The sequence below is a fragment of the Chamaea fasciata genome, unplaced genomic scaffold (genome assembly GCF_029207755.1).
Source record: "Chamaea fasciata isolate MVZ Bird 193981 ecotype frontalis unplaced genomic scaffold, bChaFas1.0.hap1 SCAF_3, whole genome shotgun sequence".
Taxonomy (NCBI): domain Eukaryota; kingdom Metazoa; phylum Chordata; class Aves; order Passeriformes; family Sylviidae; genus Chamaea; species Chamaea fasciata.
Window position 1 is genome coordinate 56,685,346 of NW_027094088.1, and position 26,921 is coordinate 56,712,266.

Consider the following 26,921-nt stretch of genomic DNA (forward strand, 5'->3'; position numbering starts at 1 on the left):
CAGCTACCTCCTGAAATAGGTCTCATTAACCATTTGGGTCCAAACAGAGATCAGTATCTTCTGCAAGTTGTTCTACACAGCAGGAAACTCTGCATGTCAAAATTTTTACTTCCACACCTTACCCTTGCATCAGTCCAGAGGAACAGCACAACTACCCCCTTTGCTCAGTTTTGCAACTGCAGCACCTCTCACCTCACATTACCCAGTCCTGTTATGATGATCAATCCCTGTCCTTCATCAGGGGCTTGTCTGTACCACACCACCATTAACTAGGGGTTCCAATGCACACTTCTTTTCCTTGGAACATTTTTATGCTATTACACTTCATATTATTCTTCAAATACAACGTCACTCCCCCACCAATATGTCCTGCTTTCTTTTCCTGTAAGACTGGTAGCCTGGCAACACTATATCCCACTGATCCTACTCCTCCCACCATGTCCCTGGGATGCCTGCTCTGCCAGGGTTCCCATTTGAGCCCAGGAATGCTCATTCTCCCATCCTCATTTTTAAACACTAAGTGCTGCTGTAAAAGCATGGTTTTGTTTTTCCCTAGCTCTGTCACTGAGCATTGCTGGCCAAGAGGGACCACAGGCAGCCTCATTTCCTTGTTCATTCCAATCTGTTTATTTCCCTCCCAGACTTTTCAGAGGCAGAGCCTGACCTCATTTTACCCATGGCATAGCCTGCACAGGTCCCTCTTGTCCCAGTAGTGTCCTTATTTCCTAATACACTTTAATCCTACCTTTCTGCTCCATCATCTCCTCTATGAAGGCTCTTTGCCAATGGGAATTTCAAGGCAAGCATCCTGCTAGAAGGTCAAAGTTCATCCATCCACCTGGTCCTCATTTTGACTCTGCCACAGATGGATACTACCAGGAGAGGGTGGGACCAGCTCTCCCATCTAAATAGCATTGATTCATAGAATGGTTTGAGTTGGACTTTAAAAATCATGTATTTGCAAGTCCCCCACCTTGGGCAGGGACACCTTCTACAAGACCACGTTGGTCAGAAGCCCATCCAACCTGGCTTTGAATACTTTCAGGGTTGGCACATCCACAACTTCTCCCCAGTCCCCTTTAGATGCTGGGTTGACTGCACCCTGCTCCTCCTGCTCCTCTGTAGGGATGGGCTATGCACAGACTCTGTGTCCCATCTACTGATGTGCAAGGCACTTAAACAGCACTAGAAGGCTGTTGTTTAGGCAACTGAACTGAGCTGCTTAGGAATGTGAGATTTGTCACAGGGAAGGGATCCCAGACTGAAAACGGAGAGATGCTTTGGCACAGCTAGTTACAGTAGACAGTAGATGGTACTTCCTCTGAGGAAAGTAAGGAAGAAAAATTAAAGCCACTTTTTCCAGATACTCAATCAATTTTATTCTAGATACAAATACTATTAACAAAACAAAACAAAAACAAACAAAAAAGCCCCAAAACAAAAACCAAACAAACAAAAAACCACCAAAAAACCAAAAAGTTCTATAAAAGCAGCCAGAAGTTCTGGTCCTGATGCTTTCTTCTGGATTGTCCCTAGTGCACACATCATGGCAGAATCCTCTTTTCTAAGCAGAGCAGCAGTGAAGGGCAAGCAAAAAGTTGCCATAAATCTAGGTGAATCCTAGAGTGATCTGGGGTTTTACATCACAGTGCTGATTATCACTTTCCAGAAGTTTTTGTATCCCTGAAGTCAAGGATGTTATCTACATTTTGCTCTTAGTCACAAGTTCTCTGAAGTTAGATTTGTAGCACTTTTGCATTATATATTATTTTAAGCACAAAATAAGGGATCTCAAACAAAATATCAGAAATAACTATCTCTTATGTCATAATTAGGTGTTCTTCAAACCCATAACTTTCAGTATACTGATTAGGGGCTTCGTAGGATAACTTCTCTCCTTTTGGGGGCATTCAACATCTACACAAAAATATCAAAATAGGGTAATCTTGCTGCTGAACATGTAATCAAATTTGCTCTGCTTTTTCACACAGCTACCATGTCTGCAGATCCTTTTCAAACCCAATATGAATTTGAAAATACAACATTTTTGCCCTGTACCAAAAATGTTCTTCTGCATGACCAAGGACACTGTCTAGTGCCACAGTACAATGTGCCATGCCCTCATATATTGTGTAATTCCTTTTCCTTTAAACCACTGAACATGTGTTTTTCTTTGGATCCTGGATCCAAGGCCGGCAAGAGCAATGGACAGGTCATGCTGTGATTTCCCCCAGAATTTCATGGATTATTCACTTTAGATTTCAGTGGTTTCAAACACCATTCACTGATGTCTTTTGTGCATGTCTTAACAAAAAGCATGTACTTACGCCTTGTGAAACATCCTCTTTATGGGATACTTCTGGCTGCACATTGCCAAATATAGGACAACTTAAAGTAAAAGTTTTCCTTCAAGTGATGTAATGCCACAGAGTAAAAGGGCAATCCATACTTAACCTTGGATTAATGAAAATGATCTCGAATATGGACTAAATACAAAAGTACTTCTGATTTGGACATGACTAAGCTCACGGGTTCTCCAGGGGCAAAAATACAAATTGCACAGCCACCCCTGGCAAGTTGATGGGGCTATATAGCAGTGACTCACTGAGCATTTTACTGACTCAAATTATATTCTTAGTTCTCAAGCATATTAATAAAGTAATGCACAAGGAGACTTTTAGTCCTTGTGCATTACTTAGTTCTCTTTGGCCCTGTTTTGCAGCGTCAGTCTTTTGCCTTCTGTGAAATTATTCCTGATCAACAGCAATTAAAGAAGAAGCCAGCCAAGGGTAAGCTCAGTACTATGTGAGAACAAATGTAGCAGAGGAGAGTTTCAACAAATGAACTCTGTTTCCTCTCTCCTCCCGTGAGGAGGCTGCAGCAGTAGTTATCCAATTCAAATAACACATATTCAGTCACAGAGCAGAACTATTAGAGAATTCTAGGAAATACCATGTTTGTCCTAAGCCAACACCCAAAAAAGTAATCACATCTTTTTCATTATTCCTTCATTTCACAGACACGTTTTTAATTAGCAAGGACAAAGAAATCCCAGGTACTGCAAAAAATCCAGCAAATTACCGCTAGTGTTCAGCAGCAACCTTCCCCCCACATCTGTGCTGAACTAAAACCATGACACTTGGCCAGGAAGAATTCTTGCTCATTGTCCTCCATACTGAGAGAAGTTGAGCCTAGTGCCTTGAAAAACCGCAGTTTGAGTCATTAACATTCAGCCTACACAAACCCTCTCTATCCTAATGCCTGGGCATTGTGCTCCCTTCACAGCATCCCAGCAGCTACTGCGCAGTGTCGCAGCTCAGTGCTCAGCACTGGCCACACCCCTTGCAAAAAGTAGCTGAGCTTCAATGGCAGACAAAACAATTATTTAATATAAAATCTCCAGCACAAAAATGCATTTTTGCTTTTCAGAATAAAAATGCACGGGATAGAAGTAATCAAATCCAAAGCTGCCTAGCTAAAACTCAGAGGGGTTGGATGGATTTTTTCTTTTTGTTACACAAACCAAAATAAACCTGTTTTAGCACATAGGGACAGTTTCTTAAAATTTTTTTAATGCTGAATAGCTTTGTTTCCAATCCAAAACCTAAATAAATCATACTTCCAAGCCAAAAAGATTTTTTTTTTTTAAGATTAAAACCACAAAGTAAAAAAGGAGTGTTGTGGGGGGTTTTTTTCCAGCAAGTTACATGAAACTGCACAATGTGAGATTAGAAAACCATATGAAGTGATGAAATGATGTATATAAAACTTCATTTTGCACAGCTCCACCAGGGATAAAAGTGCTACTTCAGTGAAAGATATTATTAGAATTTGTAATGCTCCTGCCATGGAAATAGCTGTCATGTCACCCACCAGGATTATGGGTGGACAAATAAAAAAGGAGATGATACATGAAAGCAGGAGAGATGGAAGCATTTTTCAGAATTAGACAGCAATGACAAGGGAAATGAAAATGACATGTAAGGTCTAATTGGAATTCCTTTAGTCACTTGGAAAGGATATTAAAAAGCCTTTCTCAAAGCACTCTTATCAACATTTTCTTCAGGAATTAGTGTACAGCATAATTTAGTCAGTGCATAAGCATATTAATTTTTCATTCTGTGAGTAGGTGGCAGAAAGTTTGCACATATTAAAGCCAGCCCATGAGCCCTTGTTTGGGCCACGGCAGAGAACACAACTGGGAAGCAGACGGCAGCTGGCTGCTCCCTTTGCCCAGCTCCTGGGACACTGTCCTGCCACAGCCCTCAGCCTCAGGTCGTCCACAGCCTTAATTCTGCCACAGGAGCTCACCAACAAGAAGCTGAATGAACACATCTGAGCTAGGGAAGCTGAGCTAAGGGACTAGGAAGGGACATGACACAACCAGGGTGCTTGATTTCTTTTGTGCTTATTCATCCTGTTCAACAAACCACGCAGAAGGCAGTCAAAAGAAGTATTTAAGATACAATCACGTGTTTACTGTCTTTGAACAGCACCCCCAATCCCCACACACCCTGACCCTCACTTCCGATACAAAGCTACCTTGGAAGCAGTGATCAACACAGCAGTAAGGGAGGCTGAAAATAAATGGCCCATAGGGGGCAAGGGCTGGCTTTTCCAACCCCGTAAGAGGTTTCACCTAAAGCCCACATACTGCTCAGGTTCTCTGGGAGACAGCAAGGCCCAGAGTTTATGTCTATTGGGGAAGGTACTATCAGAGCAACCAGAGAAAACACACAAGACGATTAATCAGTGTCCTGACACTCAATATCTGGGCAAGGACTAGCTCTCATGGACAGGAAAAGGTACTGATTTTCTTCAGCCTTCCTTGTGGAATGCACTTGAGGGTCAGTCTTACCCAATCACCTCTCTCTCAGGACCGGCTCTAGTGCCTGAAGTGCTCTGCTTGTAGCACATATTTGCCATTAACCCTCCCAGCCCAGGCTGGCAACCTAGTTGTCCTTTTATCTCAACATCCTGCATAAACCGCCAACATCACAGCCCCAGTGAAAAACAGACAATGTGAATGGATACGAGAAAAAAACCTGATGAAAAACCTTGCAAGATTCATTACTTCTTCACAAGCCTGGCCAAGACACAGTGATCCACATTAGGACTCACTGCCCTGGGACTAGCCATGTCTGAGCACTGAAACTGCTCAACACACTCACTGCATCACAAAGAGGCCCAGACCAACCTATTTTGATGTTGAGGTTAATGCTGTTTTTAGAAAGAGATTAGATTAAATGACCTCCAGGTATTCCTGCCACTAATGCTATTCAACTCACTTCTACCAAGAAATCCTTATTGCATCTTATTGAAGATTCCCACTTTTTAAATATAATCCTGAGCTATAACCTCACCCCAATATCAGTTTTCACCTGTATTCTCCTTACTGCATTTAACAGGGATCCTTCATGCAACCTTTGGGGTGAGATGAACTAGGATAGGGGCTATTGAGTTCCCCCCACAGCAGTTGTTGGAGGGCTCATGTTGCTCCTCCAGACATTGCAAAATTGGCTTCTTTTGAGAGAGGAACAAGTCCTTGATATCAAAGGAAAAATTACATTACATACTATGAGAAGAAACTCCTCCTTTATTAGCCCTCTCCACTCTCTCCCTGAGACAAGGGAATGGCACATAGCCTGTAAACACTCATCATCTGGTCTCCAAGAAAAAGCCTGTGAAACCAATCTAGTAAAGTCAGAGCAGAAAGTTCTATTCTAACGAAACTAGTAAGTTCTGTTTTGTTCCCCAACATGTAATAACCCCTAACATTTCTTATGTTGGTTTTATTTAACCATCACAGAGTACTGATCACTACCACTGTGTCAGGTGCTTGATGTAATCCCAGATCAAGTTCCTGATTTATACCACCTGCTCCCTCAGCTCTTATCAGGGGTATCGTTTTATATGTGGAGTCATAACTGTTTTGCTCTTACATGCATCCCTGAACATTCATTTATGCTGAATGTCATATGCAATTTATTTTTTTTTTGCTCAGTCACTATTACAAGGTTCTTCTACATGCCTTCACAGCTGGTTCTGCTTCTTACTAATTTGAACACTTTAATGCCATCAGCAAATGCTGGCAGCTCACAGCTAACCTCTTTTCCAGGTCACATAGAAATCTCCTGAACTGCACAGACCTGAGGACAAGCTCCCCTGGTGATTTTTCTCCAATCCAAGTACCACACACTTTCATCTGCCCTGGTTCCCAACTTTAAACCTGTGTAAGGATTTCCCTTCTGTGGGTTGGCCTAGAGTGATATTCCAGGAGGCAGCAAGTGAATATCCTCTACTCTGTGCTAAGATTCAGATCCTTCAGCTTGTTTGAATGGGCTGGGTTCTGTCTCTCTGACCCACCACATGGAAAGCACATCTCTGAATTCCTGTAACTTTTTCGGTAAGATTTCTGCCCCACAGACAGAAGATATACAGGTACATTTCCTGTTTGCCTACCCCCATTCCTTGCATGCCAAGGGCTTGCTGAGTTAAAAGGGGGTCTACAAATACACCAGTGCTGTTTTTATCAAGATGCTGTTCTCCTGGTTTCAGGGCAAACTAGAGCCTGGTGTGCAAGACTGCTGCAGAGATCTTTCCTGCTTAAACTGACTGCCAGGCACCAGCCACAACATGGGTAATTGAAAACTGAGAAAAAAAGACATTACTTCTGTCAGTTGATTTTGTTTACTGCACAGGTTTTATTATGTGATGTCTTTTCCACAGGACTCTTCCATTAATTTACTACACAGAATTGTTGGGGTTTACTTCGGAGTTATTTTGGTTTCATCTTTATTTTTCTGCATAAGGTACAACTTAATCCTTGCTCCGGAGAAAGAATTAGTTGCTTCCTCCAGTGTCAGAAGACTGACATCTTCTCAGATCTCCAAGCATGTCAGAAACATTCAGATGTCAAATGGGTAAAAATACGTGCAAACCCTGACAGAGTTTAGACATGCAGCTGACTGCTGCCACTTGGAAGAAAAGTACAGCTGAGAGCCAAGCCTGGTTTTCTTCTTTTACCATCTGCAGTACCAGGGAAGATGGGGTATTTTGCCCATGGCACATGTTTCCTGACAGCAGAATAAGAGTCAAAGAGGAAAAACCTCAGGTTGTCATCACAGACTTAGAAGTAAAAGCTGCTTTGGTGGACAGTGTTTTGGGTCCTCTACCATGACCCAAAATCTGACCTCTTTTTCCTTTCAAATCTAAAATACAGAGACATTAGATATTCTCAAATGAAAAAGTCACCATGCCTTTTACCAGCATAGTCACAGCAACACTCTCCACCACAGCTTCAGAGCAACAAGGAGGTGCTGGCTGGAAGGCAGTCCAGTCCCCCTTCACAGTAGGGCTATCGGCAAAGCCACATCAAGTCAGTCACAGCTTTGTCTATCTCTGCCCCAAAAACCTTCAAAACCCCTCTGGGTATCTTTTCTATGCAGTACACATCTCCTTTTACCTTGGCTCCAACCCAAGCACCCCATGGTGCAGTCTGTGGGCATCGCCCCTTGATATACTGGAAGGGAACTTGGGTCCTGCACTCTTTGTAACTATTTTTCAAGTACTTGAGCACTTCACCCTTTTCTGTGTCAAACATGGCTGCCTCCTCTCTCTGTTAGCAGATCCATATTTACTCTGAATTTCTTTCAGCAGCTACCATACCTGCAGGATTCCTTCATCATTACCCTTAAAAGCCTGCCTGAAGTCTGCTCCAGCTGGGCTTTTGTCTTCTTGATTTCATCCTTAGGCTCACAGGAGATGCTTTCATACTCCTATTGTCTGTCCCCACTTCCATCTTCTTCATGATCCCAAGTCTCTTCCCAGTTGTCTTGAAATGTCCCAGTTGTCTTGAAATGCCGTTTTTCAGACACATTCAGCCTGGGGCAGGCAGATGGTATGAAAAATTACAGCCCAGTCATACAGCCCAGTAACCAAAATGAGCATCTTATAATGAGCAGGGTCATAAAATTTCAATAATTAATAAATACAGCCATACAACTTGTAATTATTTTACTGTCAGCTATTGCAGTCAGCACTCACTATGCTCTGGCCATATAATCCTTTTAAGCAACCCTAAAGTGTATTTGTGTTACTCAAATAAATAGAGCACTGATCTATCCTAGAAAATGAGTGCTACTGCTTACTCTATTTAATGTTTTTGTATTACCTTCCACTGTTTCTGCAGCCCTGGACATTTAAAATTTATTTCTAATATTTATATCTTCTTTTCCCTCAGTCACGCATCATTTTATGCTTTCTAGTCCTTGCCAAGATTTTTATTACATCTGATGTCACCTGCCTGTACTCTGTTCCACTTTTTTCATTTCATCTTAAGCTGTTCCCTGCTGCTCACCTGCTTCTCCCCTGCAACTCTCTCACACAATCAGTTCCTATCTTCATCTTTCTTCTCAGACACAACTCTTAGGGCTTGACACAAGCTCTTGTCCATACAGTTTTATTCCAGAGAAATCCAGTGTCACACATTTTCTTCCCTCCTGCTGTGGAGAGAGGAGTGCAGTGTTTCCCCAGGACACATTTGCCCTTGTCCTCTGTGCTAACCTCATCCCTGATCCTTGTGGTTGGCAGCTGTCCAGGGCAGCCTGTGTTTGGCAGTCTAGACCCAGGTGCAGAGATGTCCTCAATCCACCCACAGAGCCAACAACCTTTTCTGACTCTGGTAGAGCTATTCCTGCCCCTTGGCTTCAGTGGACAGACAGGAGATGCTCTAAACAGGGCTGTTCCCGCATCCAGGCCTGAGCTGGGTGTTGAGTTTGTCTGGTTTTTTCCTCCTTCCCAGCAGGTCTCAAGATCACTGTTTTACCTTCTACAAAAGTCATTGGCCTTTCTTGGAAGATTGAGGTCAGTAAGTCATACCAACTCCTCTCACCCAGGTGTTGTAAAGCCACACCCACAGCTGCCCCTTACTGTTCCTGGATGCCACCAGCAATAGTGGGAGGGACATTGTGCCCAGCTCCTGTGGCAGCAGCCAGGAAGAATGACATATCCAGCAAACTTGGAGACAAAGTCCCCTGCCCTGTACTGTCTGCATTGTCTTGGGCAAGTCCAGTTGCTTCACAACCCCTACTGAGAACAGAGCTTTCCTGAATCTACTTAGTCTCACACTGCCCTATGAGATACCCTGAGAATATACAGAGCACCATGAATATTGATAAGATAAACACAATTTTGGAATAAGAAATCAAGAAAGCTGCCAGAGAATGTTTTCTATTTTCTGTGCCTGGGGGAAGCACGATCGCTATCCATTCGCTTTGGCAACATCCACCCACGCAGAAGGGAAAATAGAGGGAAGCTGGCAGAACGAGAGCTCCAGCGTAGGTCGACAAGGACATACCACAGTGAGGATTTGCCCACAGCAGATGCATCTTTATAAAGGAAAGTGCCTGGTTCCCACTGTGGCTGACCAAGAGACAGATCCAGGAGCTGCCAAGCAGCTGAATCTACAGGATCATCATTCTAAGAGCACCGGCCATTTAACTGAGCAGTCAGCCCCACGTAAAATCCAGATTAGCCAGATGGTCTCTTGTCACTGTGCAGACCACTTGGTATGAGGCAAATGGTCTTTGCACACTTGTCTTCTGAAGTGTTGCCTAATTTAACTGTTTAAAAATTGAGTGCATCCTCAACACTTTAGCTACTCCTGCTTGTTTTCTTCGTTCTGTTTGTAAGTACTAAATATTTAAAGAGGTCTTATAAGGTACCTTCTTACAGCAGGTTCAGCTGTTGCTGTGCTGCACATAAATAATTTAACCCCCTGTGGAATAAAAATGAAGCTTGGAATGGTGCATTGGTATAACCTTTATGTTACACCTCTGTGTGCTGGCAGATGGGAGAGTACAGCAAGGGGCATCAGAGGCTGCGGAAGGACTGCTCAGCATGTAAGGAGTTCTCTGTTCCCACCTCCCTACTCTGTCTCTCTCACACCTTCTGCTCCTGAGAGCACAGAAATTAGCTGCCTCCTTTCCCCTTCAGTTCTCCCCCTTTCCTATTTGCTCCATGCACCTGGGAATGCTGCTTGTCACTACAGGAACAAGGCAGAAGTCAGCAGTCCTGCTGCCTCCAGGTAAGTGATGCTTTATTACAGCACCAACAGGCTGACAGGCAAGGGATGTGCTGGAATCTCCCCGTGCACAGAATGGGTAAGAAACAGTCTTACTGCAGAGGACAAGCTGTACTTTGGCTTTCCCCACTCTTGTAGAAAATACCCTTTCTTTCAGAATGACTCTCACGAATATTTCAGCTTTTATTGCCAATAAGAGCCTTGCCTGCTTCTCCAGCAGCTCTCCTTTCAGGGGCATCCTCACAGTTGTCGGTACATATAACCAGAGCCTTTTGCAAGGGAACCAGATTTCCCAGACAGCTTTGCCAGCAGAGCAGAGGCTCCACCAAGCCCCACAGCAGCAGACCAAGCCTCCCTGCAAGCCTCCACTGGGGACCAGGACAGGCGTGCAAAAAGGAGCTTTATACCTCTAATTATTTGACCCATCGGCTTGCCTGAACATGTTCAATGGTGTTTTCACAGACAAGCTGACTAGGAAAGTATTGAGCCATCAAGGGGAAAAAAAAAAAAATCACAGAAGTCAATTTGTGTGCCCACAACTAAGGTGAAGGGTGCTGGCACTCTGTAAATACAGACCCGAGTATTTGAACAAGACAAAAAACTTGAATTTTGTCAAATTCAATTTTCTGGCTACAGGCTTATCTTTTTTTTTATGTACAAGTGCGTAAGACTATAACGAGGGGAAGGGAAGCAAGCAAAAAGCAAGTAAATTAATACAGAATTAAGTGCAAACACCAACTTTGCCTGAAGTAACCTGACATCAGGAGGCACTGCTGAGTAACAATGCTACAGACAACGCAGGCAGAACTTTAAAAATAGTAACATGGGAATTATTAGCACACCAGCTTGCTATTCCCCTTCAGCTCTGTAACTCAAGAGGGCTCTGCTTCTGTTTAGCAAAATGCAAGGCACGTCCCGTGGGTAGCATTAGCCTTGTAAGTACAGCACTTCCCACACTGTTAAAAATAGCCTTTCTTGTTTCTATGCGCTGGACTTTGGGGTGGTTTTGCTTTTTGCTTTAGAATATCAACACAACTTCCAGGCAAGCTAAGAAAATCTACTTCATCAAGGTGAAAGTGAGACGTCCTGTGATGTGAATTAGGTGACTTCGACATCCTGTTTATCGGATTCAATCAGTCAAGACAGTGAAGTGTTTCATGCCACCACAATGCTTTGTGGCCTCAGCTGCATTTATCCTGACAATATGTGACAAAGCCAGCCCTGGACCATTAGTGCAAGGGGATGCTGATGCACAGAAGCAACTTTCATAAGGCCACACAAGATAGCTGGCAGAACAGCAAGTCTAAATCAGAGTTTGAGGAGATAATATCCTTATCAACTGCATTTTTTTTTCTTTATTGCAGCCAAAGCTTATTTGTATTGCGAGTTCCTCCCTGCCAAATGGGAAATCCCCGGAACACCACCCAGGTGCATCAGTGCAGTAATAGCTTGGGAGATCCCTGTAATTCTCACAGGAGGATGCTGTGCAGCTGCTTGGCTGTAAGCACCAGCCCACAGCTCGGCCACAGACCTCTGCATCTTCCTCACAGTGTTGAACAGCACTGAGATGATGCAGCTGAACAGAGCCCTGGGGACAGGAAGGGGGAGAGGCAGGAGGCAGTTCAGTCACCCTCCCCTGTGGGCAAAGAAGAGCTGCCAAAGCAGGAGGGGGTCAGGGTGTGACTGAGGGACAGCAAGGACAGACACTAGAACCTGAAGGCTAAAGGGACAAACAGTGCAGTGCCCCATGGGGATAAGCACAGCAAGGAGCAATCTGGGACTTTCTCTATAACAGGCCAGGAATACTTTATTTTACTTTTCTACTGAGCTGGATCAAGCCCTGGTCCAGTGCATGCTACCAACATCTGAGAGCAAGTATGTCAAGGCAGTGTTACCCAACCAGAGCAGCCAGTTAAAATAAAAGAGTAATACATGGATCTAAAACCAGACTAAGCACCCAAGAAACCTCACATGTGCTACTTCCTTCCCAGAGTATCTATAGCATTTTAGTAGTTCATTTCAATAATCCAATTCTTTTCAGGCAACTCACTGGGCTGGAAACCTTGTAGTAAGGCACTCAGGTCTCTTCTTACCCACCAGCTGGGTCAGAAAGAGTTCCACAAGATTTTCTGCCATCTCCCAGCCAGCCAAAATCAGTGAAGCTACAAAACCAAGAGATAATGGCTTCATAAACAAAACCCTTTAACAACACTCAGGGTCCAAAGTTTCTTATTTCATTCAAGTCCATTAAAGCCAGCTGACACAGCAGCTCATCTATTGCACTTGTCAGCAAACACTGTTTGAAGCTGACCTTCACTCAGACCACAGCATCCCGAGATCTGACAACTCCAATTCCTCCAAGCCTGTCCTGAGCTCAGAAATTCACCATTTGGCTTGAGGATTTCAAGCTGTTTGCTGACAGTGAACATTGCATACCTGAGCCTGACTCTTTGCTCTTAGCCAGTTACTAGCAACTGCCTTTGCTTGGTTCATTGATTTATTCCCTTCCTTAGGCTGCTCCAGATGACCTTGCTCTGCGCCACACACCAGGAAGACCATCCTGTGCAGGGAAAAATACTCATATATCCTGAATTGAGGCAGACAACCACACCAAAACACTTCGAAGAGCAGAAACTATAGCTGCACCCACACCAGGGACAAAGGAGGAAGCAGTGGTCAGTGTAAAATGAGTATGTTACATAATGCTACCTATTGAATTTTTAAGAGTTCCTGGGATAACAGAAGGTGGTTTGAGAGGGTGAGTTGTTTTTTTTTTAATTTAACCCAAGATTTTTATGGGGAAAAAAGCCTTTGGCCTACCCTACAAATCAGATGCTAGCATTATCCTGTCAGAATATGGCAGTTTATTTAACCATCTATAAAGCCTAGCTTCTTATTTTTTTCCCTCTTTTAATGCTACAGCACCAAGCAGTCACAGACCTTCTTACCCAGGCATATGCTATTCACTCATTCCAAAGGTTTTCAAGAATGGCCAGCAAGCTGGGAGCCTCAAATTTATAGTGCTCCAGGTGTGAAACATTGTGAAGAGTATTACTCTAAAAATAAAGGTCCATTTAAAGTGCCCCATATGGAACACCAATAAATCAAGGCACTTCAAATCAGCAGTTATTATGAATGCCTCAGCCTTTGGCCTTAACAAGGTTGCAGCAGAATGAGCAGTGTGTGTTGCTAGTAAAAGAAAATCCTCAGACTGCATAAGCTTCAAGCTTGACTATTTAGACTACAAGAACCTTGTATTTGCCTATAGAGTATTCCCCTATGGCATTAAAAAAACCCAGTGTATCTCTAATGTTCTGGAGGGATAAAGCTTATTTTCCCATTAGTAATAATAATAAATACCTTAATCCTATTTAAACCTTTGAAATACACCTAAACAACAGTGCCTCAGCAGGATTCCCACTTGTTACATCTGCCACAGCTCCTCCTTCACAAGTGATCTTATACTACACAGTCCAATTTTTTCCAGAGTTATTTTAAAAACACTACATTATTTATGACTCCTGCCAGTGAGTCATAACTGAGAGGTGATGGAGGACAGAAAAATTAGAGAAACATGAGCAAAGCTCCTCAGCATTATTTTAGGTGTTTATCTTAAGCAGTAAAACCTCATTAATCCTCAGAAATTAAAGAGGTCAGTGTGCTGTCTCTGATGTTTTCAGCCTAGACAGGGCCTTTGCTACCAGGAGGCAGGTCCAGCTGGAAGGGAAAGATGTTAAAAAGCCACTGAATCAGCCAAGAGATTCCCTGCAGATTTGCTTCATTTTTCCAAGTCACTGCCAACTTCCTGTAGTTTCCTCCTGAATGCTTCTGACATGTCAGCTGCTGAAAGGACCAACTCCACTCCTTTAGGGAACTAGAAATCAGGGAATAAGGAAGGAAAAATACTGATATACCATTAGATGTCTGTCCTGAGAAGCACTACTGTTAAAGTTTACGAGTGGCACTGGGATTTCCTTTCCTTCCTTCAGGCAGATTGATCACAACCTGTTTTGACAATGTGATCTAATATTAGATGCAGGAGAGTTCACGTTTGTTTTCCTAAAGGCAGCCGAATGTCTTGCACAAAGCTTTTGGCACATCAGCTGTCCAGAGCTCTGTGCAGAGGAGAGGAAGTCCTGCTCCTTGCTCCTGACACTGCTGCTGACTAAGCACTGGTGACAGGCTCACCTGAGATCTGTAGGAGGAAGCATCACCCGTGCCTGGGCTTTCAGCCACGGGACTTGCTGACACCACCTGAGATGTGAGAATCTGTTTTAACCTGAGTCCCAACTGGAGCCAGTAGGCAGGTTGTGCTCACTGGAGTCTTTCTCCCTAAGCAGTGATGGATAGCACACTGTCATGATCCATGTAGGGATAATGCAAGGAGTAGGAATTAACATCCAGTTTCATGGCAGTGGGTTAATGCAAAATGCTGTCTTATACCCTCTTATGGAAAACATTTCTCCAAGATCTGCAACACAGGAGACATGACAAAATGGCAGAGTAACAGATTTTTTAGGTTGAAACAGGATGGACGAGACAGAAATATCAGTCTTGACCAGGTCAGCAGGCACCAGAATAACAGTTGAAGTAAAGAACTAAATTCTGTTTAACTAATGACAACAAATAAGCAGGGGAGGGGGTGGGGGGGGGGAGGGGAAGTATTTTGTGATCTTTAAATGCAAGAGCTCAGTCATTTGCTATGTCTAAGGAAATAACTTCAAGGCTTTCATGCGCTGTTGTGGCACTGACCTCTGGCTCTATTTCAAGTTGTCTGACACCAGACAAACCAGTGGAATCACCTGCCTTTCCATGCAGACGTGCTCTTTCTCTGGGAACCCTTTCAATTCCTTGCACTACCCTAACAGGGGGAGGGTTCCCATGAACTGGAGAATGAGATACTGTTTAATTTGCGTAACTCACAACAGCACTCACACAATTCTTGTCAGATAATCCCTGTCCAAAGCTCTACACAGAAAGTAACCACTGATTGTCTGTTTCCCCTCAGCACTACTGCAGTCCCAGATCATGAGGGAAAGATCTGTGGAAAAGTGAACCCCACACCTAATCTGTCATTTACAGAAAAAGGATGTTATGAAAATATTGTCATTTCAGCTTGCTCCCTCTATGGAGCTCCCACAAATGTGCCACAGAAAGCTGTGTGTCCATCTCCCAAATGCCATTACACAGCTCTGAAACCTTCTGCCAAGTTTTGAGCATCAACTACTATTCATTTATTAAAGTTGTTTGCTCTCAGTAAGTGACCCTTTTAAAAATGAAAAAAACTCAAAAGACTTTTTTGATTTGCAGGGAGCCCAGCATATGACAGCCTTCTTCTGTCCCCAAAGGGCAAAATTTGGAAGTATAATTGCTTAGGGTGTTAACTAGGCTCCACTGCAACTCACTTTCAATCTAAACACGTATTAAAAATGAGCTTTCTTCTCTCTGTCCTCAACTATTTATACCAAAAAGAGAGAGCTGACTGTTTCTAGTACTCACTGAAGAACTGCTTTTTTTCCACCAGGGTCCCTGTGTACTGCAGTAAAGCGGGGATGAACTGATGTATAAAAGCCCCATCACCAACCTACTTTAAAGGAAGGTTGCTTTCCAGCTAATGAAATGAGTAGCCTGCATTGAAATGGATTAAGAGTAAACTACATCTAATGCCAAGTGACACCAGCGTATTTTAATTTTACCTAGCTTGTCTGTCTCGTAGGGTATTGTGCACGAGCAGGCCTGAGCTTCTACCAGCACAGGGAGAGCTCCATGGGCTACATGAGGTGCATCCAAAAGGACACTGTAGCAGACCAAGAGTAAGGTCAGCTCCAGCATCTACAGATGTTATTTCCCTGATTGTCTCTGACTTTAATGCTTTTATCACAAGCCCAGCATCTTTCTGGGGATTTCTGTTCCTGAAATTGCTGGAGATGGGAAATGAAGCTTCAGTCCCCCATCAATAGTATGAACAAATTACAAGTGGTCCCTGAGAAAGCAACTCAAGGACCAACCAAAGCATTATTAAAGATTCAGGACTCCACAGCCTCAGAGCACCTACTTTACTTGTCTTATAATTCTTTAGCATTTGAGATGAGCAAGCTTCAGACAGCGAGGAAACTTTGAAATATGCGAAAGGTCAGCATATTAGCATATTCCATGCCAGCTCTTTGATCCAGGGTTGCTGCCCCCCTGCATATTTGACAGTTGCTCCACAATTTCTAATTAATCAGACTGAGTGGCTGGATACAAAGGACAGTCCCAAACTTATTTATTTTTTAAAAAAGCCAACCTCAAAAATGAGTTCCCTCTGAGATTTTAGAATCAAATCCCAGAGTTTTAAGTGCTTTATTTTGGGTGTTTATACAACTAAAATAAAGAGACTCTCCTAGAGAAGAGTCTGCTTGTGTGACAGGATGTGAAATTCGGGAGTGGGCTGGGCATGATTGCCTAACTTTCTCCAGTGAAGAAAACACAGCAATACTGTGGGTTAGTCTGATTTATTTGATGCCTCTTGAATCCCTGCCTAGTTATCTTTGCTGGTGCTACAGATGTGGCATAATTTTAATGTACCTGAATTTCTGTTGCAAAAGGATGAGAGCAGGAGAGAAGAATTCTGAGGGAGCGTGAAAAGTTGTTAGAGCAGATACTAAAAGCTACTATAAATAAAAACTGTAAGAAATACAAGTACTAAATGAATTAGGAAGCAGCTAACAAGATTAGAACTGAAAAAATCATACGAATTTCAGGAAGCACTCAGAATTTTCAGATTTCAAAGGTAAGTGAGGAAAATCTCTTACTTTCACTTCACTATCACTTCACTCAACCCTGACATTAAACTTTAAATTTTGAGGAGTTGACATATATTTTTGAACATACTGTCCTTGTGCCAAGCACAAAAAATCCAGCCTCAGAGTGATTAAGTGCTGAGCTGAATATACAACTTGATAGATGAAGAAATAATCAATACTTTATGTATCAGCTCTTGGCCAAGGCACATCAGAGGACAAAAGGAAGAGCAGACACTTGAGGTAAATTATTAAAATTTAAGGATTTACCATTATAAAACAAGCACTACTGTGGTAGACTGTTGATATGGAAACATAAATACCTTTGAGACAACTCTGAAGAGGGGAATCTTACAAACAAATTATAGCCTTTTTCCAATATCAGATCATTTTGTGCCTGGTTCTAAGCCTAAACCAGCACCAGAAAAATTCCCCAAAGGTGCTAAAGCTTTTCTTACAACTGTGAAGCCTATATTAAAAGGTTAACTGGAGTTTCGGAGGCATGAATTAGATTAGTTCAAGAAAAAGAACATTGAACAGCTTCATTTTCTCACAAAACCAGACACTGCCAGTTGGCAGCAGGGTATTTACAGCTATACCTATTTGAAAGGCCTGCTTTTAGGTACATATATCAGAGGAACAAAGTTATTGTTATGTGTGGGTTGCTAACAAACTACTGCACCTCCCTACTGAAAACATGCTCTTTCCTAATTTAATTCCTGAGAAATTGCAGTATTCCTTAGTGGCAGTGGCAGCAGAGACCGTACACATCAGTCACTGCAAAATGGAAAAGGGTGATGACACATCCTAGCAATGCTCTGCCTGAAACCCTGGCTTCTTAACAGCCCAAACACCAGATTCAGGATTAAGCAATTTAGCTGGTGTGCAATTACACAAATGTGCCCATACCCGCAGTATTTTTCAAGGACCAGCACTCACCTCTCCACAGGGTCCCTGCCTGCACCCAGCACAAAGCCCAGTAGGGCCTAATAGAAGGTTAGGTTAGTCTCTGACAAGCACTGAGCTCAGGGACATGGATGTGGGGTTATTTTTCCTTTTCCTAAAGAACACAAGGAATGTATCCATTTGGTGAGTTTGTGCATCTGCTACCATTTAGTCCTTGTTTCATTACTTACACTACACCCTCAGGTTTCTAAACTAGAACATTTCTGTGGCACTGCAAATGCATCTTCCAGATATTTGGGGGGAAAAAATAAAAACCACAGTTATATTTCTTTCTCAGAATATAAGAGAAAGAGATTACTTCTAGAAGATTTGTTCTCTTCTCATGGTCTGTGGCTGAGCTGCATGCACCCACTGATGAAAACTTACTCAAGGAAATAAAGAAATAATGCAAAAAGTGAGTAAACCCTAGCAGTATGAGGCCATAAATCAGAAGACACCAAAATTTACAGTATCCTTTCTAGTCTTTTGGATTGACTTGGTAGTGACAGTAGAAACACTGTGGCAGAAATAGCACCATGACACATTTCCATTTCCATTTAGTTGTAAAAGATCCCTAAGAGAAATAATCATGCTGTTAAACTTGAAGGAATGGGGAAAAATAATGCACACTGTAGGCAGACACACTATGAGGTACAATGGCCACCAAAACTAACTTAGCAAATACTGTTTTAGCAGGCTTGAAATTGAGTCTGGAAAGACACAGCAGAAAGCATGCAGTTCATTGGGGATGGTTAGTGGCACAAAGTAGGTACGAAACTGTTGCAAGACCCAAAGCCTTGCTGACACTGATTGTAGGATCCTCCTCTAAGGAGGCAGGAAAACCTCTTGTGCTCTCATCCCCTTTGCCTCCTAGAAGGGGTAGTAAAACAAGTCTCTGTCCTTGAAGAGAACCAGCTCCTATATTTTTTGCCAAGTAATTATGGGCTTCAAGTCCAACCTAGTATCATACAATTAGGCACACAGAAACCTCTGCTAAGGGCTACCACAGGACATTTTTGATTTTGATCTTAGAAGGTAAAAAGTTCAACTAAAATACCAATTCAGTAAGACATCTGAGTTTACTACCAAACAAAACCTGTTAGCTGCACCTTCAAAATAATTTCCAGTCTTAAATACATTTTTTAAAACAACTTTTTAAATAGCTCAGTTTCTTTAAACAACTAATGTCAGTTTTTGTTGGAAAACAGAGAAGTCTGTAAACAGTGTAAGTTCATAGAATTTGGTCATTAGTTCCACCAAAAAGCCCTCAAAACAAATGAAATTCCATCAGCACTAGGTTAGATTATTATAAATAGCAATTTCATAACTTCAGAAACACTATTTACACACTGGTGACCAAATCCTTCAGAGGCAAAAAAACCCTTTACTGCACTAAGCACTTTCTGGTCACATTTCTTCTTCTTTGCATCAACTCCCTAGCTTTCAATAGCAACTTTAATTACTATTACTATCACAATTACTATTTGCTTACTTCCAGAAAAAAAATAAAAGTAGTAACATGAAAGTCAAGTAAAAAGTAGTAGAGTTATATATAAAATGTGTAGCTAGTACTAGTAACCTGATCTGACCACTAAATAAGCATGTAGTTACATTGCAGTAATACATAGAAATCGGTTTCCTAGTAGTTTGCTCTGCTTTAACAAAAATCTAGAACCAACCAACCAAAAAAGAAAACAAACTACTCCCACCCCCAAAACAAAACCAAAAACTGTCACAGCAAAAATAACACCAAACAAACAAAACGCCATGAAGCAGAAGTCTCGAGTTTTAAGGCCTTTGTTTACCTTGACTGAAACTCAATAACTGGTCCAATGACAACTTATCTAGAAAAGCATCCAATTTCATTTTGGAGATACTAACAGATGTCAATCTCATCTATTCCCACAGTAGCAAGCTCAAAGGGCTCATCACCATCAGGATGCTCAATTTTCTTCAACAGTTCAAGTCTCCTGCCTTTATCTTCCAGGCATTCCTCCTCTTCATGTTTTTCTCCAATACATGAAAGCATTGACATCTCCATTTTCTTTCCATACAGAAATATATGTAGCAACACAGGACTCTTCTGTTTTCCTAAAAGATAATTTTCTTAGTGATGTTTTTTCCTGGACTTCCCTACATCTGATTTCTTTTCTGGCTTTCTCCCTATTATCTCAACATCTTCTAAAAAATATTGCATGCAGTTACTCAGTACCTGTACACAACCTTTGCAAAATGCTAGCAATGACAAATCTTATACAGCCAAGAGGGAGTTTTCCCTTTTGTTACATACAGCACTTCACCAGAGTTTTAAGTTCAGCTGTTTGGTCAGAATAAGATCTGCATTTTCTTCTAGCTTCCACTCAAACAGGTCTTCTGTTGATGTGGCTGGCAATAATTTTTTTTTGTTTACCCTGGAGCTGCATGTTTACATTAAGACTGTCTTGAATCTGAAAAACCATTTAGAAATATGTTGCTGAGTAATTTCAATTTCCCATACACTATTATACTTATCAGCATAAAGTACTAAGAATTCTCACTAAGACTGTCAAAGAGTTCAAGGGCACAAATAGAGCAGATATTTTGCTCCCACTTTTCTTGGCCATATTCTCTGAGAACAGGGAAACTCTCCCTTCCACATTCCACCTTATGTTCCCAGCATGAATGGCAACCTCAGGATTGAATCCCATCATTGGGGGGAAGGAACAAAAATGAGCCTGGCAGACAAATGGCTCATGTCCTTTCTTCTGTGCCACAGAAATACACCACCCTGTCACTGCAGCCTCATGGGGCACACTAAGTATGATTACACAAGCACTTTGCTTTTCTTTCTAAGCCAACTGTCAGGTCCTGCTGTAAAATATACAAAAGTTAATTATGTCACAAAGCAGACTTCACAAACATGCTGTTGCAGGCAATTTTTTTTACACTGGAGAGGCACTTCAATTCCAAAAGAAAAACCTCAGCTTCACTATGTATTTAAGAAGGAACTTCAGTTTCTTTTATTAGCCACAGAAAAAGTCCAGAGGAAGCTCTCATTGCAGCAACTTGGCCCTTCTCATGAAAGCTGTCCAGCCAAGACAGTGAAGAGACTGGGCTGTAAGATTTAATTTCAAGTTATTTCAGTAACAGTGTGCTATTTATACCCCCCTTGAATATTGCCCCAGAGCCAAGAACGCCCACACAGTATAAAGACAAAGCACAATTAAATGTTTAGTGAATGGGTCAGTTCTCCCCTCACTCACAAGGCCAAGAGTAGCTCCATTAAGTAAAAATTAGCAAGAATGAGACCCCGTAAGTACTCAGGAAAATCAGGTCAGCTAAAAAAAAAAAAAAAAAAAAAAAAAAAAAAGCTATTTAGAGCTTGCTTTTGCTCACTGACACTTCTAAGGCAGCAAAACCTGTGAAGCTGGAGGAGAGGAAATCCTTCTAAGAAGTGACTTACCCCATCTCACTGAGGCAAGAAAACAGTAAGGACTGTCCCAGTCTTCACCATTTCAAAGTGTACCACCAAACCTACTAGTTTTAAAAGGGGTACACTGCTACTTTCCACAGCTACTTCAGTGCAAGGTGAATAGGATAAAAGACACAAATACGTCATCTGTACAGTTGGGTGGGCAGCTTTTAGTGAAACAACGTGAAAGAAAAGATACTGGTGGATACTATTTTTTGCTGTAGGTAATCAGAGAACTGGTTAATTAATTGACCAGTTGATTAACTGACATCTGATTTGGCACACTTATTACAAAGGAAAAAAAAATGTGATATTTGAAATAGTGAAGTCACAAAATGCATCTGTGGCTGTGAAAATTACTAGAACGCTTATTGTTCAAACTGTGGGTTGTTTCCGACTCCAGCCCAAAACTCTGAACATAAGAAATGCCAGCAAGTCTCAAACCAAAAGATTTTTTTCCCATTTTGGACATACTAAACTGTTTTCAGTTTGAAAAAAGGTTCTCACTGGTTTACAAACCAAAAAGGTTTCCAGAAGAAGTACCTGCTCACTCAAACATCAGGCTTGCTATTAAGACTTCTTTATACCACCACTATTTTCTGCCTCCAGAGTTAAGTGACAAATCTAACAAAAGCCCCCTTACCTCAGCAGTTAAGGAAGTTTCCCTGTAACATTTCCTTCTTCAAAGGGTGATGTTGATACAAACTTGGTCATTTAGATCTAGCTACATGAGATCCTCTGCTAGGAGCACAGACTAAGAATTCTTGAGGCAAGACACATTGGACACATGGGCCTCTTTCAGAACCAAAGACATTCCACTGATAATGTTGAAAACAATAGTGGGAGATTTCAACACAGGAACAGATGAATTCACAAGCTTCCCCCGATTTCTTGGAAGTTTCATCTTGCATTTCTAAAAAAAACCTGCTGGGTGACTCCTTAGAAAACCAGACCTAAATGGCAACTTCAGCAAGATAAAGATTTAAATTTAAAATGCTGCAGGTGAGTATTTTCTCAGGGGTGCTGGAATTTCTTGAGGATCCAAAAAGGTGCCGAAAGGAAGAAAGGTAGTGTCTCCTTCTGAAAGACCCCCTTCTGCCACACTTTCACTAGGAAACTGAGACTCACCCAGTGTAAGCCCTCCCCTACAGTCCCTCTCTGGTGGACAAAAAAAAGTTACCTGAATTTATCAGCATTTATCTGAAAGAATTCCCAAGCTTTTTTTCCCCACCCCTTTTTAAATTCCATAGGGCACAGGGAAGGAAGGCCTCATCTGGAGGAGACGGTCGAAAGTGAAGCTGTGCACCAGGTCACAGGAGTTTGAGTGATACTGGGCAAGGGCTAAGGGATACTGAGTACATTAAAAGCCAGTTAGGGTCAATACACCTGGGTTCCCACGTACTTACCACCTCACAGGCTTCTCTGTTTGTCAGGCAATTCCATTGACAAACCTACTCAGCAACAGTAGTCTTGTAAAGTGTACATGTAACAAGTCACAAGTTGTTCCATTTATTTGAGTAAATATCTGGTAAATAAAATCATCAGTAAACATTACAAAATTAAATACATTAAAAAAGCTTGCCAGTATACATAAAATTCACAAACATGTACTTCTTTTGAAAAATAAAATATGTTCAGAGCACCCTTGATATAAAATGCCTGACTAATGTCACCTACCAGTAAATGGTAGCTTATCAAACATTCTAGCTAGGACATTTTCCAGAAGGGAGCAGGGATCTCTGTTCTTGCTCGTACAAGTAAGAGAGCCCAAGTTAAGTAGTCTCCTCACTTCTCAGGGCAGAGCCATAAACCAAGGCTTCATTACTCTTTGCCTGCCTTTATAGGAGAGGAATCTGCATTTGATTAAGACCACATCATTAAATGCAATACAGTACTTGCAATTCATTTTGGTGTCACTGCCTTTCCTCAAGCATGAACCAGCTTATAAAAGGTGATGGACATTTCTCTAGATATCACTCCAGGCCCATATTCAGTATAGGTTAGCACAGCTCCAAGACACCATGAGGTGGAGAGGAAGTGATCCTGGCAAAGCATTAAAGTCAATCAAACAACTTTTAAGTCTACAAATTAAGCCCTTAAAACTCCCAATTTTCATATGCTGCAGTTTAAACAAGGAGATATGATGAGATTCTTCACTGGGCTGCTTTAAGGGTATTTAGAAAAATGGCAGCATTCATTTTAGTAATCTAAATTGGTACCTTCTGGTAGCAAATTTGCAATAACCACCATTGAAATAATTTACTATAACAAACTTCTCCTTCCATCCATGTGAAACAGTATTCACAACCCACTTTAAAATTTATGTACAGACAAGCACAAGAAACTTGACATCCATGAGTTAAATGTACAACCAACTTAAGAAACGTTATCCAACTAGTTGCAAGGAGAAGTCTCCTAGCTCTGTAAATTTACAAGATCTTCTGATTCACCACATAGGCTTGCTGCCCCTCATCACTAACTCTTGGATTCTTCACTTGCTTCAGTAATCCTCAGGTGAAAGTTGAGCAGCATCCAAATTGTTGATATCTTTGATAAAAAAAAAATTTGACACTTAAAAAAGAACCCTTAAAACACACAAAAAAATTCCTTGAGTCAAAACTGAATAAAATCAAAAAAGTTGTGAAGAAAGACAATTATTTTAATAAAGGTCTTGTATTCAAAGTCCCATTTCCCTTGCCATGTCTTTTACAGAGTGATGTTACTTTGAGTTATTTATATACTCTTCTTTTGAGGGGGACTGAGTTTCCTCATTCCTCTTATCCGAGTTAGCAGCTCTTTGATAAATTCCTAGGAAAAAAAAAAATAAAGAAAATATGAGTAATTTTAATGATCCCATGATAACACAATTGAGCTTTTTTTTAAAAAAATGTGAACTATACATTTTTATTTAAGCTTTTACTGCTAGGCTGGAATTTCTCTAGCCTGATGACCAGGAACCTTATACACGTCCTTCCCATCCAGCAGAAGTGTGAACAACGAGCTTGTTATTGTGCTGGCTCAGTTATAACCTATCTTTCAGGCTTTTACTGCACAGGGCCTTATACCAACTACTCAATGAAGCAAAACCTATGGCTGGTACAATGCAAACAGTCAAAACAGACTTCCACAGCTTAAGCCTGTGCAGAAATCAGCACTCTTGCCAAAAGAGGTGTTTATCTTGCCACTCTCCATGCTGGAACTAGTATTTTGGTTGGCTGCATACTGAGCTGTACAAGAAAGCTGATCTAACTAAAAAACTCAGCTGTTTTTCCTCTTGTCCTGCTACTTTCCAAGCTGGCTCAGCCCTCTGACCAGGCCCACCACTCAGCCCACACTAACACTTGTGTCAGTCCAAGGCAAGACAGAAACAAGGAGCCAGAGGTAGCACCACTAGTTTATGATGGGTGAAACTGGTTGCACACCTAAGTGAATGACACTACTTTGAAAACAAAAAGAAACATCAATTCCCCTCCCCCCCAAAAAACCCAAAAAACTCAGAAGACAACAAAACATGTTGTCTTTCAGGCCTTTATTCACGGTGATACTTTCCCCAGTTTCAGCAGATTTCATCTTTTTAAAATGTGTGTGAACAGAAACTTACAGATTCGCATCATTCTCTGAAATTATTTTGGTATACAATTTCTTGCAGGTGCATTAAAAGCTAAATGACCTCCTTACTGTCACATTGGGAAAATAATGTTTATCCACAGTACTATGTATACATACCTACAAAAAGGTTCTTATGAAATCAGCTAGCTGTAAACATCGAATGTAATTATTCAGTTAGGTTGATGGGAAAAGCCAGGTTGGACAGGGCTTTGAGCCTAGTGGATGGCGTCCTGGCCCTTGCCAGTCAAACTAGATATCTTTAAGGTCCCTTCCAACCCAAAACATTCTATGATTCTATGAAACAACTAAAATCATGATTTCCTGGATGAAGGCTTGAAGTTGAAAATTCCAGTCACAAACAAAGTCACCACTTCAATGACAACACAGTACCTTTCAAAAAAGGTCACACTGAAACATGCATTACAAGGTGCTACATTTTGTGTAAGGAAAGTCTGTGTAAATGTGTATTTTAACTTGAGAAATATGTCAGATTTTTCTGGTGGGAACATGGTCCCAACAAATCAATTTCCTTTCCTGACAGATTATGCACATCTATAGTGAACTGCATGAACTGTTGCACCACGGTTATTGTCGCATTCACACTACCTGTGGCTGCAATCAACAGCAGTAAAGGCAGAGCAGCTACATGACAGTGGGGTCTCCACCCTGAACTAAGTGAAGGCCATTTCAGGAATACATCTATGCATATCAGTATCATGCTTCCCATCTGGATAGACAGCCTAATAAGATGACCAGAAAAACAGGTTTCTGAAGACCTCCAAATCCTCTCCCTCCATCCTCTTGAAGCTGTCTTATTTCTTAAAGGCACAAGCCACTGCAACAGTATTAACTCTAAACTTGTTACAGTCCAGTACCTCTCCACTAAAAAATCAGAAGAAGGAGCAAGACATGCTTACTCTAAAAATTCACAGCTTTCAACAAACTTTGCATTAGTCCTGTGTCATCATATCACACTGTAAGGACCTGTTAGATAATGCAAAACAATATGGCATGGTGCTGCTTGAAACACATGAACACACTTTGAAATTTTTTACTATCAAACTTATTTAAAGCCCTGCAGCACAATTATTAGAGAAATAAACTCCCCAAAGTGATCTTGGAAGATTTTTACCTGGGATTAATGTCATTTGTATTGCCTCTCAACAAGTCTTTTCATTAAAAAAAAAAAAAACAAAAACAAAAACAACCCAATAAAACGATCAGATTAAGACAGCTTTAGCTGAAGTGAAGTTCTTCCCTTAGAAAATCTTTTAAAATTGTCTGTTCAAGCCACAAATACTCTACAAGAAGACACTGCATCTCAAAACTCTTCAGGAGCTTCACAGAAGTTGCTTTTTAATATGACATTATAGCAAAAGAAAATAATTCCTCCCCTTATACTTTGACGAGTTATCACAAGCACCTTCTTTTGCAAAACTAGACATTTGCTTAAAGTTCTAACACCACCTGGAAACTTCTTAATGCTGCCAAAATAAACCAAACTGTAGGGTTAACCCCCTAAAGGAGACCCGAAGCAACTGCAACTATTCTTAAGGCAGAGAAGGCATTAATTAGAAGAAGTACATATAATAATTTAAAATGCTTCGTCGCTCAGGAACGTTTTTTTTTTTTCTTGAAATAAGGATCTGCAGTACCAAAGAGTAAAACTCAACAAGAGCATTTTGCATGTGGCAGACATTTTGCATAATGCAGTAGCACTGTTGTGCACTTCCTGTGGATATCCAAACCACAACACTGGTTCAGCACATTTCTGATTTAAGTATCACTTTGCATCTGACACTTACATGGAGCTGGCTGTCATTAACACAGTTGTGCTCCAGTGCTTGTGCCTTTCTTGCTTTGCAGTTCCCCACAAAGGAAAAGCAGCATTCTAGAAAAGATGCACATTTTCCCACATGGAAGCAGGAAAGGAGGCTTCACAGCATTTCAATAAACCTTCATTTTGTAACTAACCAATTCAGGTTTATGTCAGCAATACCCATTTTGTTTTCTCAAGCCATCGCTCAAAATTTGCAGTGTTGTTCCTTGT

General features: G+C 41.5%; 1 protein-coding gene across 2 annotated transcripts in view; it reads right to left on the bottom strand.

The window, feature by feature from the left end:
• Positions 1–22,746: 22,746 nt before the first annotated feature.
• Positions 22,747–26,921, bottom strand: part of PPP1R14C (protein phosphatase 1 regulatory inhibitor subunit 14C) — a 51,232-nt gene continuing 47,057 nt past the window's right edge. For both annotated transcript variants that reach the window (XM_066180470.1, XM_066180469.1), the window contains one exon: positions 22,747–24,070. In XM_066180470.1, coding sequence (XP_066036567.1) covers positions 23,996–24,070 — 75 coding nt within the window. In that variant the 3' untranslated portion in view covers positions 22,747–23,995. The remainder of the gene's footprint in view (positions 24,071–26,921) is intronic.